Raw genomic sequence first — 20,657 nt, 5'->3', positions numbered from 1 at the left:
TTCCTATCGCCGTTGTAAAACTCCTATTATATACCTCCTTTCTCTCAGAAACAGCCTACCCAGAATCCTGTGCTGCACGTCGTGTTGTCACCAACTCTAAGTGACGTCAACGTGGGGTGCACGTCAAGGAGCAGCACAAGCTTGTGTCCGTTTCCTACTTTCTCGTTGTATCTTTTGTGTTGTTTGGTGTCGTAAACGGAGTGCCTGGATTAATACCAGTTAACACACACACACACACACACACCCCCCCACACACACACACACACACGCATATTCATATTTTACTAGCTACTAGCTTCAAGACAACATTTTCAACACCATTATATATGCTTAACATCTCCTCTTTCATCCTCTCAAATATGAACTAAATTTTCGGCCCCCAGTATTGTTTTAGGGGACAATGCACTTTATTCTTAGTAGATGTAAATATTTTCTCATTTTTACACGCTTAAAATTTACCCTTTCCCTTCAATTTAGAACATGGATTAGCTATCTCTATATATAAATTCTAATTGATGATTTGCTCTTAGCTTGTATATATGAAAATTAAAATGTCGAGGGGGAAAACACAATATTATGCGGCTAGCTCTTTCAGTTACATCGGAACATCTTCAGGCCTTTAATACATATTCTCCATTAATCAGTATATTAATGGACAAAATCTTCAGGCCTTTAATGCATATTTCCATTAATGAACATCTTCAGGCCTTTAATACATATTCTTCGTTAATAATGATATAATTATGAATGGAGAATATGTATTAAAGGTCTGAAGATGTTCCGATGGAACTGAAAGCGCTAGACGCATAATACTGTGTTTCTTTCCTCGACATTTTAATTTTCATATACATCATCGTTTAGGCAATATGTTTGTATACGGCGATGAACAAGATTTGCGCCAACCCCATGAAGATAGGCCTACGTCAACAATATCTAAATGGACGTCGGTTAATGATTTTTGTTTCATAATTTACGAAATTTTACACTTTTTCATTGCACTGCATATCATTGGGACTACTGGTCCTTGGTTATATTTCTTTTCCTATTGAAAAAAAGGTCTATATTATATTTGTTGGTGATGGAGACAGTGTGCTTTGATTGTGTGGGTTTGTTTAGATATTGTGTATAATTGCTAGAACAGTCCTATGTTTTGTTACGGTTGATAAAGGAATGTTGTACCAATTATATCAAAGACGTGCATCATTATTATATAATTAATACATTATTTTGTTTTATAACAAAAGCACCTCTCTGTTAAATAATAACAATAATGAATAATCATAATAAAACTTATTTAGTTTTGAAAAATAAGGCTATTATGATTAAATAATGCTGGATATAAACGAGAGAAACCACCGAAATGATAGGCAGAAGAACGTGATAACGCGATAACGAGATTAGAACATGGAGTGTGATTTGAGCGAGACGAGACGAGAACAGAATAGAGTGTAACAATGACAATATGCTTCATTTCAGGTGGTGGCCATTATTTCTGTCCTGTTCATCGTCTTGTCAACTATAGCCTTAACACTTAACACCATACCAGCACTCCAAGACCGATCCAAGCCAAAAGAAGCATCCGATAATCCACAACTTGCAGTAGTCGAGGCTGTTTGTATAGGCTGGTTTACATTGGAATACCTAGCTAGATTTTGGGCATCACCAAATAAGTGGAAATTTTTCAAGGGTCCCCTTAATGTAATAGACCTTCTTGCTATAATGCCTTACTTTATATCTTTAGGACTAACTGAATCAAATCGAGATACTACAGAACAATTTCAAAATGTTCGAAGGGTTGTACAGATATTCCGTATTATGAGAATTCTTAGGATTTTAAAATTAGCTAGACATTCTACGGGCTTGCAATCCTTGGGTTACACGTTACAGAGAAGTTATAAGGAACTAGGACTCCTCCTTATGTTTCTTGCCATTTCTATATTACTATTTTCTAGTTTAGCATATTTCGCAGAAAAAGACGAACCGGAAACAAAATATAAGTCAATACCCGAGACATTTTGGTGGGCCGCCATCACTATGACCACTGTAGGTTATGGTGACATATATCCCACCACTGTTTTGGGGAAGGTAGTTGGTAGTGTGTGTTGTATCTGCGGAGTGTTGGTTATTGCTCTACCGATTCCCATCATAGTTAACAATTTTGCCGAGTTCTATAAGGATCAAATGAGACGCGAGAAGGCATTCAAAAGGCGCGAAGCTCTCGAGAAGGCTAAAAGAACCGGAAGCATCGTCTCTTTCCATTCCATCAACCTGAGAGATGCTTTTGCTAGAGATGTCGACCTGATGGAAGTAAACTCTCCCGGTTCTAAAGGAGACAACCAGGACGCGAGTAGTTCTGACAGCAAAGGTACGAGTCCCCCACCATGTGTCATCAAGTTCAACAACCAATCCACGTTCCCTCATAACGGTTCTGAAGGGTGTAACGCCAAATCACTAAATGTAGACAACGATAGTACGAACAATCTTCTAGATGCAGATGAAGAGTCGCTAAAACGAATGACGTCATCACAACCACTGCTTAATTCGCAACCTCAGGTATGTTTATGGTTTTCTAAATCTTGCCTTTGTTCACGTTTGATTTTATGAGTTTCGTCTAACACATTCATTGCATGTTTTATGTAGGTTAACGAACTAATTTTAATTTATTTCTTCTGCCAAGTTCTGTAGCATTTGGCATGATTTACTGCATGATGCGCTTCAGAATTTGTTTTAGCTTTTTCTAATTCACATTTTCAATTGTCTCTTTGAAATATCAATTTTGATTTATATCAATTCCATTATGTATGTTTCATTATTTATTATACAATCTGGATTTGTCCCTTTGTAAAATGTTTATAAAGGGATACATAATCAAATATTATATTTATTTCAATGAGTTACTAAATTTTCATGTTAATCCTCCCCACAACCACCCACTAACTCTCTACATGTATCTTTAGCAGCTTAAAGCCCCAACCTTTAACCAAGCTTGCTACCATTGCTAACTATTTGTTTTTGCTGAACTCGCCATATTTGGTTTTACAGGGACTTCTGGGATACTCACAGGACAGTGAAAGTTCAGACCGTATCGAGATGAAACAACTTCACCGGCAGAACAGTACCACTAGTACGGATACATATAATAGTTGTATGACCCACCCGCACAATAGCCCCTCCCTCGTCGGGCTGGGCAGCCAGGGTAGCCAAGACCCCCCTCAAAATATTTACGTTAACCCACTTGATGATCCCCCCGGCGGAATTAACAACGATGTGCAATGTAACGAGTCTTATGACTCATTTTATAACGATCTTCAAGGGAATAGAAATCAAGAAACTGGTTTTAACAAACCGGATGTGACGTTTTGTCCTAATCAAATTGTGCAGTCGTTGAACTCTGGTTTGTCCACCACGTGGGAACGTAGTGATCCCAATCAACCACCACATTTATATAGTCTACCACCTGATACTGTTTATGCTGTCGGTAAAGAAGGCGGTCTTTGTCCTCGTTATCATAAACCACAAAAATCAAGCTTTAAAAGATACAAATCATTATCTGTTGAAAAACAAGCCCGTTTTTCTGAAGTGAAAGAAAAGAACTATTCTTCAACAGATAATTTACATTCGCACAGCATGGGCAAATCCAAAATCAAATTTAGGAAAGCGGTGTCGTTAGCCAACCGTCTGCACGCTAGTCCTTCCACTGGGCGAAAATTGGCTAATTATCACCTAATATCTAACACGGACTCAGGTGAGTTCAAGCTTAACCACTCCAGCTTCGAATGAATAAATGTAACTAAAATATCCTCAAAATATCGGTACTTTTAATATACAAAACTATCGGTACTTTTAATATACAAAAAATTTAATCATGAAATCTTTTTCTGTAAAATTATATCCAAAAGCTCATTTTCAATAAATTTAAAACACTACAAATAGATCTTCTAGCTACTGAAATTGTTGAATTTTTAGAATTGATATTTGCGGGATATTTTATTTTTAACAAGAAAACATTCTTTGGTGTCTTTAATAAGATTTGAATTGAGTCATAAACAATTTATTCAGAAACACCCTTAATACATAAAAGAAGGTTTCTTGTTTTGTATCAAATTAGTGTATATTATGACGTACTTAACAATCATATAATAATACAAAAAGCATTCACATCCCACCCTAATTCAAAACCATGGCTGAATATAGTGGGACTAAATTTGGAATAACAGAATAAAATCTGAATAAAAAATGAAGCTAGGCATATTAGACATTTTGTTTTTTTAATTTCGACACACCAAAATATTTGTATCTCATTTTTTCTTACTGTTGGTGATGTGCATGATTTTTAAGAATTTGACTGTTTTGGTACTTATGGTTGCGCCGCTGACAGACTGGGGTAAAATATTTTGGTAGCCACGGTATGTATACTGAACGACTCAAGAAACTTGGACCATACTTTTGGTAAAGAACATTTTAGAATGAGAAAGGGGCTTATTAGCATTCATTACAAATACGACATTTGTTGAGTAAACACCATTGCCGTGAGTCTTGTACGAATATCTAGTGCCAATAATGCACAACCAGTTAACATTTGAATGACTGCAATTTAAAGATATCCCCATCTCAGAAATATAAGACTTCATTACAGAGCTAAACACATCCTTGGTGTTTTGTTGTCCAAATTATTTGTACTGATAGAAGGAGCAGATGCCATAAACTCCACGTTCCTTGAGCTGTTCAGTGTATTATAAGTTATAGCCATCGGCAGACGGCACTGTTATTTTGTTCCAAGAACTGTTCTTTCAATGGGTCTGGAGAGGTAAAGGATTCCACAATCCGTAAGAATGCTTTTACCTCACACCGGCTAAACACAATTTTAATCAAATCTTCTATTCTCGGTTATGGGTAACTATCTTGATTTTTCTGAGAATGAATAAAAGTTGTGCGAAATCTAATGTAGAAACAGCTTCAGTGTGTCCGGGATACTTCCATTTATTCTGCATTGTTTAAAAAAAAACAATAGTGCACTTTGTATTAAAATGTTCTCAGTAATAATATAATAATAATAATAATAATAATTCAGACACTCAAATTAAACCATCAAAATATCGCCATTATGGCAAAAACCAAAAAAAAAACTAGTGTATGAAATAATGTTTAGAAATAAATCATGAAGTGAAGCACAAATTTTCTTACAGATGAAAAGTTTCTTCTGAACTGACGAGGTGAGTGGAATAATTTACCCACCAGGGGCATTGTTCTGGTGTGACCTTCACGAGCAAGTATGACCCCTGTAGAACTATTGTTGCTTAAAGTCGTCCTCCCTACCTGACAGAAGTTTGGATCGAGTAAACAAATACAACCATACAACATCATAATCATTTAATGAATTTCTACACTCGTTTTGGAACACAATATTAAATGTACGCTTCTTACCGTGCGGTTCTATTTGATTTTCATGATAAACGAACTCCTGTCAGGATACGTTGCGCTTTGTGTTTGTTTCCTGTCCTGTCTGGTGATGCACTGTTTCCATTTATAAACTGAACCCAGCCCATAAAAAGGACCTGTTGCTTGCTCGAAATGTTGTATGTGTGTGGTAGACAGCTTAGACTTCTGTGTGCCGCGGCTTCTCGTGTTATGCCGCCTAGCACATCATATCTTTTGTGACGTTCTCTGCCGCATCCTTCGCTTTTGTGTTGGTCACACCGGGTAATGCGCCCCTCCCTCGTCTTATTGGTTCTGTCACGTTGCTTCGTATATTATGCTCTCGGTGCTAATGTAGATATAATATTAAATATCTATACACATATTATTTCTCATTGCGGCACATGGTTCTTCGGGAAGTTCATCGTGGCGCCTGTCAGTGGTGCATGTCTAGAAAATTATTGTTATTATTTGATGTGTCGTCATATTATTATTATTATTATATTATATATCCATGTATATATATATATATGCTATTGGTTTGTCTTTATATAGGCCTATATATTCACCCGCCTCAAAATTAGCCAATTAACAGAAAGTGACTATAGCTTTGTCTGCTCAACTCATCTGTATAAATTAAGCCTCACGCTTACCTCTACACTGACAACTTCTCTACTTTGCCATGGTGACTCCTAACTCTGTGTGATCACTGTCAATTATCAGGCATCGCTTTGATATTAAATTTGATTTAGAAATAAATTTGGATCAAAATAAACCCAATCATAATTTAGGCGTTTTCAAACAATTTTTCATTGGTCGTGAAGAGAATTCAAAGATAACAGTACAGAATTTAGTTCACACTGATTCATTCGGTATGTTTCTTGTCCACTATTTAAACCCCTGCAATAGTCGGCTTTAATATATTTTGAAAATCAGATAATAGTGACGGTGTGGTGAGGTTTGGGACTACATCTGGGAAATAAAATATGCTTTCCAAGTTAGTAATTTCTGTAGCTCACCCCTTTTCTTTGAATTAATCTGCGGGGTTTACAGTTTCTTTAGTATTAAATATGGTAATGTACTTTGAACCGTCACAAATATAACATTATTTTTAGATTGAAAGAGCTTGGTGTTTATAACTCAAGGATAAATCTTTAATTTCACAATTAATAAATTTTATCTTTTAAACTTACTAAAAAAAAAACCAAACAGTTGGTGTTTTCTCTTACATGTTGTTTCATTTTGTATCTGCTTGTTTTTGACAGGACCCGGAAAATGGAGCGACCAAGATTTGCGAGAAGAAAGTGGTAAACAATCGCCACAGCAGCGATCCAGTCCTTCATTATTCGAACCTTCCCCGCCGAGGAAACGAACCTTAGTAAAATCAGATGCTGTGCATCTAGATGATAACTTTTTAGTGTCTTTGTGTACGGACGGAGACTGTGATAAGGTGTCTAATTTGACAATCTTACAGAAACCCGATATGTGTGATAATACTAAAAAACATTTTGGGCAGAATCTGCCACCTGTGCAAACTAATAGTTCTTTTCAAAATAATCGGACGTCCAAAGTGCCACAATCAATTAAATGTGTAAATATTGAAACGGTAGGTGATGCTAATCAACGATTTACTCCAGAAACGCCCGATCGTTTGGAAGAGGATTTGGAATTCAGTGACAGCATAGCTATCCCTAATAAAATTAATGCACCCAAATGTACCGGTGTGTTACATGGGAATATTCCAGTTCAAAGTGATACCAGTCCTTCTGATAATTTAGAAAATGATGAAAGTTATCTAGGTTCCTTTAATTCTGCTGATTATTCCTTCTCTGATGCTAGCTTTTCCGACCCTAATTTTCGAAAGCCTTCGCCTTCCAGTGACGTGTTCGCGCGTACCGAGGATAGTGAGGATCATACTACAGTCAGTATTTATGAAACGGCTGATTCCATGGCAACTGATAGTGAAACTAATATGGATAATATTGTTAACTTAAGTCCAGGAACTGACCAACAGGATAAACCCAGTAACCATGGCAATTTAGGATTACCGGATGCCAGTGGATAAAAATGTTTCGTTTTTGTTTTTTTTTATGAAATGATAAGAAAAAAGTAAGTACCTTAGTTGTGTGCGGGTTTTTTCCCTTGAGTGATGACGACATATCTCATTGTACTATTAACAACACTGTCCGACTCATTTTCAAAATTCTCAGTTTCAAACCTGTTCCCATCCTTGTCCCAACATAAACTGGCTGCCCAGCCCTTACGACCACACCCTTTTCTTGCATTTGTATCCCATTTTTTCTTAATTTTGTGATTCTTCTACCACTATTTTATCATATTGCAAGCTGTTTATCTAAGTTTTTTCTTCAAGATAAAGGAATCACGAACTTATTTCCTTATTTCACATTGGACTAAAGGTAAGATAGAACACATTTAGTTGATGTGCAAACCACAAGATCTTCATACGTTCTAGGACAGATGTATTGGTCATGATTTCAAATTCATCGATGAATTTATGAAGATTTTGACGCTTTCTTTGCTAACATGGTAGCCTCCAAATTAAGTATTAGGATCATTCTTCAATTGAAGAAAGTGGTTGCATAGTATTTGTTCTGTTATTCAATCACATAAGACTATGCATTTTATTTCATTTATTTTTAATTCAAGGGCGGGGGTGGGGGAATGGTTAGCGCGGGCGCGCTGTATCATTGAGTCAACTGGCGTGGTTTCGATTCCTCGGTTGTACATGACAAGAAGTAGGGTCGCCTGTCCAGCCTAGTGGGTTTTCTCCGGGCCCTCCGGTTTCCTCCCACTGTTAAAGACCCCTACGAGTGGACGTTAAACCCCACCTCTCTCTCTCTCCCTCTCTCTCTCTCTCTCCATTGTCACAATATGTACATTTCGTACATTATATATTTGATACTATGGTAGATTATTAGGCATGTATTTGTAAAATAAAATATAGTACACGACATAAGTTTGCTTTGGCAACCAAAAAGGACAAAACCCTTTTGTGCAGACAAATCGTTTAAAATATATTTGGAGGCTGCCATTTGCTAAAAATATACAAAGAAATAAAAGGATACATTTTCGCATGCTGACCACAAAACATAACACGGTTCAATATGTTCGTGCTCCCTTTATTTTTAAGCACACTCCTAACCCATATATAATATTCATACTAATACACCAGCCTTACATCCTGCTTAAATTCCCAAATGCACAGCTGCTTATAATTACGTATTCTGTTTTCACATTAATGTTCTTAACTTTATATCCACCATGCAATTGTCTACAGAGGTGCACGTACAATTTAGGTACGTCTATCAAAGTAAAAATTATCAATCTGTCGATGTTCGAACGAGCACACAGTTTTAAGCTTCTACTAAAGACGAGACAAAGTTATTACATTAAAGATGCATTATATAAGAGTTATATCTGCCTATTGCAGGTCTCATCTTTTTCTGTTGCTTTTGTTATCAACTTTCTAGACTATCGGATGGTCGTGATATTTAATGGACTAAAATAAACTTCGTCATTTAATATTTTAACATTAAAATGGATAATGGAGACTTTTGTTTATTATTATATCAATGATACTTGACAATCGAGACTATAACTTAGCTCAGAATAAAGTAATTTGACTGAAATTTTCAATATATTCACTTTTTGTTATCTTTCTTTGAACTATTATAACAACAACGCCAAACTCCTTAACTAATTCACTCATAATGCATCTTTAAAATAAATAATAATATGTATGAATTGAACGTGTTTGTCAATGGTTATATCATGTTTGGGATATTTGATTATTTGAAAATCAAAATTGATCTATTTATTATTTATACATGGACCTCAAGTAGTAGGTAGACAAAACTATATTAACTATCACCCTTAAGGCAGGTTTAAGTTCCTTGCATGAGTTTAGCTATACTTATATGCATCAACATAATTATGTAATATTATATCACATAAAATATATAACAATGTAGAATGCTCGAAAGAAGATGTAAACCGTTTATATTGCAGTAAGATTTCTCGTTTGATATTCTGTCTTGATATACACGTACAATACGTATTCGGTCGTGTTTCTTAATGACTAATTAAGAGGTCCTGGGTATTTTTGAATCTCCCATGAAAACGTGTCAATCCGTTTATGTGCATTTTAAATTTTAATTTCAGGGCGGTTCGGATTAAGGCGGCAAGCAGATGACCTGTTTTAAAATTTGGTAGTTGGTGTAAATCCAAGAAAGTTTTCCATGCTTCCAGTAAATCACGTGACTTATTACGTGATGATGACGTATCTGAGCAGCTTCCACGTTCAAGTTAGTGGTGTCAGGGCCAACTAATAAGACAATGGTCTCAATATACCCGGTTAGGGTTTATGCAATCGATAAAAAAAACAAAACAGAAAACAAATACTGATATTAGGGTTTTCTATTGTATGGACATTTTTCATTTTGGAATTAACTATATCAACTGTGATTTTTATTATGTGGTGTAAAGAAACCAACGTTTTATAACACCTTTCCTTCTTTACCTGGTGCACCCCTCCTCTTATTAAAACATCATAGTGTGAACAGATCGCTGTAATTTAACCCTGTGTACTTTACTAGTGTCGTTTAGATCAGAATTGTTTATGTTATTTTCTTTTTCACTTGTAATTTAACGGACGATACATTTTCACGAACATACATTCGGCTTTCTTGGCGGATTCAGATTCTCAGGAACAAGTTGTGCGAATATGTGTTCAAAGTGTGCTAAATTTAAACGGATATGACATACGTGGTGTGAAGTTAGCCACACGATGGTGTCCATGTGTAGTGTCTGTATTTTCCCGTAATTCAACAGAAACTAATGTATCTCTGCTCAACAGAGACTTTTGTATTATATACTAATGGATTATATTATATTATACAAAGACTTCGCCATACGAAATTGTTAATATGGTTATTAAGATTTTTGTCATGATTCTCTGTGATTAATTTTAATTATAGCTTAATTTTTATTTTTTTGACAATTCATTTGATTTTCGTTCACACAACCAACATGAGTGAAGATACATGGTAAGTTGAATTATTACAGGACAGTGTATTAAATCTTTAAGGTTTTCTGAGTCAAGTAAGTAAATTCATTCACAAGTAAATGTATGCAGAAAACATGTACAGCTAAAAGCCATCCTTGTGAAACCACCAGTCAAGAATATTGTACTAACACGTTTACAAAATGTCTTAACTTAAAACCGGTTAATGCCAGAATGATTTTTTATACCTAGCTATTGTTAGTTTTTGTAAGCATTATCTTTTTCAATTTTGCCTGAAGTAAATGCATTTTTTAAATTAGAAATTTTGTGTGGGCATTTATGATGATAGAAACTAAGTATTCGTTCTTTACTTTCTTTCATTTAACGTAATAAAATATGCTACTCCTTCAGTCATTCCAAGTGTGAAGATAACCGAGTCTAGGATTTTGTTATTTCCATTTATGTCTGTGATCATCGATCTATAATTACATCTACCGATACAAAAACATTGACTGGGTTCGAAGTTAGATCGTTTCGTCTACCACGGACGCTTGTGAACTGTTTTATATGCAATTTCGTGTTTAGGAAAACCTCTAATAAAATCTATCGACTGTGCTTGAGGTGCCACCACAGCTTTTCTCTTGGTTTTATCTCATTTGGCCCACATTTTATACGCGTATATTACACTTTGAAGAATATTGTGTTACATTTATCGTTGTATCCTTCAAACTTGTAGAATTGTTCATTGCATCAGAACTACACTATCGAAATTAAGAATGTTCATCGGTAAAACGCCGACAGAAGGAGCTATACAAGGTAAAGCCAGTGACCTAAATGTATACAATACAGTATGGAGTTTAAGATTTGGAATTTTCGCAAATCGCGATTTACCTGTTACGATTTTTAGATCAGCGTTCTTTGCCTTGACATTCCATACCCTGTTTTATTTTATAATTAAAGATTAGCGTGTTTGGTTTCCACCGCCACGCTATTTCTTACTTTTGTTTGTTTTGGACATACTGACATAATCAGTGATCTATTTAATCCAGTCAATTGTTTTTATTGGTACGAGAGAATGATTAAAGCTCAAATTTTGCCATCATCGTGCAATTGTTTATAAAGTTCGGCGTTCGTATTTATAGGTAAAAAAAATGGTAGTTGCATAGATGTAAAGAAGAAATGTTCATTCATTAGTTGCTTGAGGGTTCATTATATTTAAAGGAGCTAAACTTCTTAGATTTTGGTTAAAAAAAATAGAGCATTGAATTGGTTTAATTGAATGTGTTTGGGGTGAGTCAGTTTTCTTTACCATTTAATTTTCTAAGCATTAAGCGGAAGTCAGTTTGATTACTTTTAGTTGTGTACCTGGCTTATACCTTTTTTTGTTTTTTGTAAGGGATTAATTGCAAAATTGCAAATAAAGAGTAGGCCGCTGGAACTTAAAGAGTTGGGAGAAAATGATTACGTGACTTCCGATCAGGTGATTAGAATTAAATAATTGTATTATAGGCAATTTCTCTTTTTCAACCAAACAACTTAGATCAGAAACTCTTCTGAAAGACTGCATGAACCTCAGTGCAATAGATTAAGACAAATTGTACGCTACACTAGCTTAAAGGAGTTCCTTATTTACCACGTGATTCTTTATCAATCTGATCATTTTCTGCTATTCTCCTGTCTTCCAAGTAGAACTATGCTATACTCTCCTCTTCTGAGTAGACTATACCAAAAGTAAAAATTAAAACCCCCAGACCGAACTGAGTAGTAAGAGCGCCATTACTGAAACATTTTGATTCATCCAGTAGTGTCAAATGTCTTTGAACAAACTATTGAATAATTTATATATTTATTAGAACAAATCTCTTTTAAGTTGTGTGTTTTAGTCTAATGTAATTCAAAGAGAAGCAACAGGAAATACTCAACATTTTCATCAGAGCATAACTTTTTCTTTAATTCTCCATACCGATTATTCTCATCTACTTCATTTATTATTTAATAACTGACAATCCCATAGCAGTGACGTATACAGGAATTCCAAAATAATGTATGCGTACGTTTTACATAATAATGATATTAAAGGTGGTATTGGTGCTAAATATGTATTAAATTCTGGAGTTCAATATTAAGTTAAAGATGCATTATGTAAGAGCTAAATCTGCCTATTGTATGTCTTCAAACGTAAAATATATTATTAAGCAGGCATTTATTCACATGACAAGCCCACAATCAAGTTTATATTGTAGGTCTTTTTTCTGGCTTCAAACGTTATATATATTAAGCAGGCATTACAACCAAGTCACTAGATCTTCGGATGACTGTGATATTGAATGGATAAGAACACTCGCGCCATTTAAAGATACATTATGGGAGTTTCGATAACGAGTTGGCAGTTCTCACTATAATAGTTAAAAACTAAATAATGTAAAGGCAATTTGCTGAAAATTTAATTCAAATTGATCCACTATGAACCGAGAACTAAGCGATTGAAATTTCCGCCTAGCCTCTACTAAAGTCAGTACTATAAACAGCATAGTCTCGATTATCCATTTAATCGTAAATCGTGCAGAAAAGTTATGCAGTAAAGATCGCAGGCTAAGGATGCCATCTAGAGTTGATTATGGTCTGGATAAGTTAATTAATGTCTAATTAATAATTTAGATAACATTTCAGGCCTAAAGAAAGACCTGCAATAGACAGATTTAGCTCTTGCACAATGTATGTTTAATAATTTAACGTTAAAATGGATAATCGAGACGTTTACAATCGTAGGAATGGTACTTGACAATCGAAACTCCCTAGTCAGCACTTCAATCACTCATAACTTAGAATTGAGTAATTTGACTGAATTTTTGAAAATATTTATTTTTCATTATCTGTTTTTAAATTCGTATAGCAAGAACGGTCAACTCTCTATCTAATGTATCTTTTAAGACCTAACGGGGTTTGGGATAATATAAAGCCTTCCTAGATACGCCACTGTCAGGATCCAGATTATATTTCGTTTCTTCTAGTTACTGATAAGTCTGTACTATTTTGACGGTACACGTAAAATGTCTTGAATGTGAACAAAATTTAATTAGTGTTAGACTCTAAATGACGAGTGGCTACGTTAAACACGACACGCTATCAAAAACTAAATGAATATTTTGCCCTGTCGTAGTTAGTATTTTAGTAATAGGTTTATTATTACATTTTTGTCTCCCGCCTTCCGAAGAAAGCTGGGGACTATTAATTTGGGTTCGTCCGTCTTTCTGTTTGCCAGTGTGTATATCTGTCTCTCGGTCACACTTCTTGGGGCACAATAATAATATAACTCTACTTCCAATTTAACCGAATTCCGACCTGTGAGAACAGCAACTATATATGGTTGAACCAAAGTCCGCGTTCATTAGGTGAATGCCTTGATGGAGTATTATGATGAACATTGTCTGCTTACGGTAAGCAGGGATAAGCAATCTGATTGGTTGATGCTTTGGGGCACTATAACTTTGGTTATAATTAAGTGAGAGTAATGAAACTCCGGGTATAGATTCATTATATCATTACCTTGACTAAGTTCGATGATGAGAATGTTCTGCTTAGGCTAAGGAGCAATAAGCAATTTAAATGGTCAAGACTTTGGAACGGAACAACTCTGATTTAAATTGAGGTAGACTGTTTAAACTTGATGTGGATGTGCATAAGGCGAATGTCTTGACTGAGTTCAATGATTAACATTTCGAGCTAAAGCTAAGCTGAGTTAAGCAATTTCATTGGTCAATGCTTTGGGACAACATAACTTTGATTATATCTGATAGAGAGTGATGTAACCTAGTGTATAGTTTATAATCAGTTTGATTGCTTGATACTTTTGAAAAAAAAATAAATGTGCCATTAATGAATATGTGTCATCTATTTATTTTGGGGTTTCGGCGGGGGACATCAGCCTCCCTGTTGGCGTGTTTAATTGCTAGATGCTTTATAAAAAGGTAAATGTTCAAGTTATGAATGAGTGCCATCTCTTTATTTTGGGATTGACCCGCGCCACACCAACCTCGCCGTTTGGCTTGTTTTTCTTGTTTTAAAAATATATCTTGAGAAATAATATAATTTAAAAACCAAAATCTACTGCAAAGGTTTTCTTACTTTGCCGATGTCAAAGATTTCCGACAAAAACAAATCGCCTTGTGTGCGCTTACCAACCACTTGAGACAAGTTCATATGTTTCAAATAAAATGAAATGGGGTAGTTTGCGTCCTCCTACTTTTCTGCACAAACCTGTAAAGGTCCTGTGTGCGCTACACATAAGTCAATGTTTGGGAATATGACTTTATTGTGTATATGGTTATAATTAAAACGCTTTAATTAATGTGGTCGTTCATTGTCGTCTGTCTTATCTGTCCGTTCATACTTCTATCGTCCACAATTCCATGTTAACGTTCTAGAGGCTTAAGTTATCATCTGAAAAATTGTGTGGCAGCCCTGAAGCGGCTGAAGTTTATTTTTATCCCGGGATATAGGAGCCTACAATAATTATGGCCCTTGTGTACGCTGTACTAACGACAGGCATCACCCAATTGACTTGACATTATTACACAGTGTATAGACCCATACGTAGGGCCCTGGGACAAGCAACTCTACTCCCGGACTCGAAAATGTTTGAAAGATACAAGGTCTCTAGCGTCAATTTGGCGTATATCTGGGGTAACTGGAGGCAACTTAGCTAAAACACAGTAGCTGAGATTGGTAAAAATTTCGCTTCCAGTTTCATTTTTTATGGTCGGAGAGTAGTCAACCTTCCTTACAGCGATCGATAACCGCGTGTCTGATCACTCAACATAACTGTAGCGTTCTACGAGCCCAGATTTGGCCACAATTACCTGCCTGGGCTAGTATACCCCGAAGGGTAACGAGTGCCTCAAACGTTACGAGGCCGGGCCGGGTCGGGTGGCTTATAGAAAAAAAATGTGGACTGACAGAATCCGATTCTAATCCTACCCACACAACTAGATACCTACATTCAGAAAGTCTGTTGTTTTTATTAATTTACGCTAACAATATTTTTATACGCCCACATTTTCATGTGGACGTATTATGCCGTTGCCCCTGTCCGTCTCGGTTCCTTTCGATATTGGCATGTACTGGACCATAACTTCATGAATTATGAATTTCTTGAAAATCGGACCAGAACTGCCGGACAAATTAATGGCCGCCCCGCGTACGCAAATAGTGTAAACATCTGGTATATCAAGGTTGTGGACCCTCTAGAGGTCATAATTTTGATCCGATTTTAATGTAACTTGAAACACATGTTTATAACCCACGGATTGTGGTCCCTGTCAATATTCGCGCATATCGGATCGTAACTTCCTGAATTATGGCCCATGATTGTACAAAAAATCACCTTTTTAACTTGTGATCCCTGTGGAGGTCACAATTTTTATCCGATTTAAAAAAAACCGTGTGAATATATCACCGTTACGCGCTAAGATCTTGGTTCCTTTTGATAATCGCGCATGTCCGAACGTAACTTCCTGGATTATGGCCCCTGATTGTTCGAAAAATCGCATTTTTAGCTTGCGGATTCTCTAGAGGTCACCATTTTTTCCGATTTTAAAAACCGTTTAAATATATCATCATTCCACCATAATGAAGGTTGAATTCGAATTTCGGGAAAATCGAAATGAAGCTGCCCGACAAAATGGTCGCTCTTTGTACGCAAATTGTGTAAAAGTATGTAATACGAAGGTTATGGACCCTCTAGACGTTACAATTTTTTATTCGATTTTGATGAAATTTAAAACATATCTTTATATCCCAAAGATCTCAGTCCCTTTTGACATTTCCGCATTTCAGACCATAACTTTCTGGATTATTGCCCCTGATTGTACAAAAAATGCGTTTGGTTTTAGCTTGTTCTCTATCCATCTCTTGCAAAATCTGGGCGTATCCTGCCTGGCAGACGCTGGTTTTAAAAACATTACTTCGAAAGTGTACCAGCCCCCCGCACCCCCACCCCTCTCTCTTTCGAATACTTGTTTTCAGAGTAAGACCCTTGATCCATTTAAAAGATATTGCAGATGCATAAACTTGTAAAGTTATAACTCGATTGACCGGAAATGTCTACACGGTGTTTCCTATTGCGTTAACCCTTGATAACTGTAAGGACGCCCTGGGCGACCTTCGGTTATCGTGATTTCCTGACTATCGTTGAACTAACTGAATCCGAATTTCATTTAGTCCGGACCATAGTCCGAAAATACTGACTATGCTATTGTGGCATGGTCGGAGTAGTTCCAAGATGGCGGTGTCGATGAAACCAAAGTGTAGAATATTTAAAAAGAATCTATTTTTGTTAAGAATATGATTTTAGAAAAGCTTGAATGAATTTAAAATGGTTGCTACCTATTTGATCAGATATTTTTTGTCACGTATGTTATGTCTGAATCTATGTAAGTCTAAAAATTACGCACAATTTTATTACTTGCGCTATGCAAAACGTAAAGTCAAATTACAAGGAATTTTGTCGTCTCTAAAATTAATTTGAGTCGCGCAAATTTAACTTCTTGAAAGTATTATTTATTATCCTCCACGGAGAGATGTATAAACCTTCCTTGAGCTTAAGGTTTTTTTTCATGTTTATGGTCGAGGTCTTAAGCAGAGTAAAAAGACATTACCATGTCCCTGGGGGCAGCCATCTTTGAACAGACGATGGTCCGGACCATTTGCGTTCGGTTTCTAGTTATGACCACTGGAAGTGAAAAAATTATAACCGAAGGTCGTCCTGGCTGCCGGGGCGTATGGTTTGTTGCCTAGGATCCTATATGATGATACTAGATACATTATGGATTATATTCTCTACTTAACCCACCATCATATATGATTTTTTTTATTATAAATATCGAAATTCTTTGTACATTTTTTTTTTTTATATAAAAATAGATATAAATAATAGTTTGAATTGGTATACAGTGTTTAACATGTTCAGTCGAGTCTAATGATTCGGTGTATTACAAAATGATATTATTTATACATATCTTCCATGTCATGCTTTTCCTATTGTATGTGTAATTTTTAATTATTTTTGAGTGAAATTAGTGAGTGAAGAATAAATCCTACATAATTTCTAATTTCTTATAATATAATGAATTGTGTTTATATAATAATTCATATAGATTGATAAAATAATTAGGTCAATTATTTATTAATTTGAATAAACTAGGCTATACGTCATGGTTATTTTATGACGATATTATATTAGATTATTATGTTTAACCCATGAAAATACACGAAAAAAAACCCCACGTGATTTATTATATATATATATATATATATATATATATATATATATATATATATATATATATATAAGACAATTTTTGTATTTATTGCTGTTGGATTGCCAGTATGAAATGATAAACTACAACTTTTTATTGGCTATTTGCATGGTTCGACTGACCTTAGATTGTTATGAAGTGTTTTTAACAGAGTCTTTTTTAAAAGTATATACATGTGATTATTCTTATTATACCGCACACATCATTTTATTGTTTAATTATTTCGCTCGCAACACCGTGTCACCTGTTTGACCCTTCCTGTCTCGGTGTCCAACACAGTAACTCTGACCGTTGTCACTTTGCAGGGGTCAATTTCTGTGATAGGGCATTTCAAGCATTGTTGAATTGTAATAAAATGTTTGTTACTCTTAATCCATGTTTACTTTTTGTATCAAAGAAAACCTGTCCCTATTTAGAACAGCTGGGTCCGTTTCCTAAAGCTCATGGAGTTAAGCGTCGTTGGCTTGCGTTATCGCCAGCTTAACCTTATGTATTTTCTCTAAGTACTGCCGTTTCCTAAAGCTCCCTTAGTGCAAGAGAACTCCATTGCTCCCTCTACTGTTTCTCGCTTCTACCCCCCCCCCTCTCTCTCTCTCTCTCTCTCTCTCTCGTGGGCAATTTCCCTAACTCATGTCTGTTTACTTTATAATTTTCCCACCTCCAAATCCTGAATATCCACAAAAACCTGACAGACATGAAAATTCAAGCACTCTTCTTCTATTCTAGACCAAAAGTCAACAAAAATTGTCACGCAAAATGTAGACGAAGCGATTTGATAATAATAAAAGTACAATATTTTGTTAGCAATGTATACTCAAATAATATGACGAGACGTGGGTTACGCCTTAGTTGCCGAATTCCAGAAATTTGATTAGTTGTACGACACTTGTCCAATCATATAACCATCAAACGTTCGAGCAAGAGTAGTTTATAAAAGGGTAGGCTACATTTAATGTCATTGATAATTGTCACGTGTCATGGTTGTTGAGGCCTACCCGTGAGTATCTCTATTGTTAAACATAGGCCTACATTACGCAAGAAATAAATCTGCCTATTGCAGGTATTTCTTTATATTAGGCCTGGAATGTTATATTAACTATTAATTAGACATTTATGATTAGCCATATTATTTTGATTTAATTTAAAAATGGAGAAACGAGGCTTAGCTTCGAACAACCAGTACGATGGTTGCAATCAATGCACACATCTTGTCAAACATTCAAAGGCTAATATCTTCGCTCGCAATAACGCAATTTGAATGAAATTTTCAATAATTAAACATACATTATGCAAGAGCTAAATCTGTCAAATGTAGGTCTTTCTTTAGACCTGAAATGCTATCTAAATTATTAATTAGACATTAATTAACTTAATCAGACCATAATCAACTCTCGATGTCATCGTTAGCCTGCGATATTTACTGGATTATAATCCGATTTGCTGCACAATGCCCATTCATGATTAAATCAAAAAATGGATAGTTAAGACTATGTTTTTATCGTACCGACTTTTGTAATGATGATCGAGGCTAGACCCAAAATTCAATCACTAAATTCTCGGTTCAGAATGGATCAATTTGACTGAAATATCACCCACAGTCTTCGACATTGCAAACACAACTTATTGGTCAATTTAAATCAACATTGATTCTGTTATCTTACCGTGAAAGAAAAGATGGGCTGCTGATATCCAATATTTAAGACAAAATGAAAGTTTTAAAATTGGCACACGAATCGCGTGCCAGAATGCTATCGAGCGCCATTTGTTTTTAGGTATAGAATATGAAACTTTTGATTTAGCTTCAATACTGAGACTTCTGCTTCTTGATTTAGGTACGTATTTCGACATCTCCAATTGTTTATCATAGAACATTCTCAAACCCATTGGCAATGCGATCGATCTTCCCAAGAGTATTCAAAGGACTTAAATCCAACCGGATAATAGTTTAGTTGCTGTATAGAATTACAATTTCCTTTTAAATGCAAACATGAAATCTCTTGCGACAACTTACTTTCTCTTTATCAGGAGTAACAGTCGTCTCTTTAACGACATGGAAAGACATTGCAAAAAATAGTTTCGACCTTTGCAGAGCCCTTATTCGAGCTTCAAGAGGTGCAAGAACTGGACAGTCGAAAAAATGCTTACATCAAGAATGTTTGTTACATATGGTCAGATTCGCCAAGAGAAAGAAAGTTACACAAAACTTTATTATCAGTGACATGGCTACGATTCAAGTGTTTATGATGATGATGATGATGATTATTTGAAATGTCTACACGAACCAAATGATTAATATTTACGCGAATACCATCGTTCAACACATCCCAGTATTTCTGGTTGTGATGCTACTGTTAAAGTTCGTCAAATTGATGATGTTGATGAGCTAGATGATTTTAATTATTGAAATTGTGTAAATGAACCGACAGATGAATATTTACGCGAATACCACTGTACAATTTATATTAGTAGACCTGGGCAAATGGGAACTTTTTTCTCCAAACGAGTGTTTTCTATTGCCATTTTGGTCGCTGAAAACGAATCCGGCAAGTTCTGTGGCCCAGGATGGATTCTTGACCTGGTTGAGTGGTATTTTTCAAAATGGCGGCCAAAAACTGATATTTTTTTCCAAAAAACTCGGAAAACGTCAAAATAGGGTTTCTAATATGGCATTTTATAAGTTTTGAGGGTCGCTGATTCCAAAAATGCACAAATGAAAGTGATTGGCGGCGTTCCCGGAGCTGTCTGTACAAAATTGAGAAAATTTGAGTGAAAAAAATGTGTTTTTTAAACAAAAATTGATTGCGATTGCTAAGCTTATCTCTCTGAGTCATGCACAGCATTCTGTCTCCCTATACAACGATTTCAAATCGTGGATGGTGAATAACGGACTGAAATGTGATGGT

General features: G+C 35.5%; 1 protein-coding gene across 1 annotated transcript; it reads left to right on the top strand.

Moving 5' to 3' along the window:
* Window positions 1-1,458: 1,458 nt before the first annotated feature.
* Window positions 1,459-18,126, top strand: LOC126817904 (uncharacterized; the record flags this gene model as incomplete). Its single annotated transcript, XM_050545077.1, has 4 exons — window positions 1,459-2,553; window positions 3,043-3,745; window positions 6,681-7,524; window positions 9,598-18,126. Coding segments are annotated over 3 exons (2,598 nt in total), but the record flags the coding sequence as incomplete, so codon positions are not given.
* Window positions 18,127-20,657: the final 2,531 nt, after the last annotated feature.

The sequence above is a fragment of the Patella vulgata genome, chromosome 4, assembly GCF_932274485.2.
Source record: "Patella vulgata chromosome 4, xgPatVulg1.2, whole genome shotgun sequence".
Lineage (NCBI taxonomy): Eukaryota > Metazoa > Mollusca > Gastropoda > Patellidae > Patella > Patella vulgata.
This window is presented reverse-complemented; position numbering and strand designations above follow the sequence as displayed.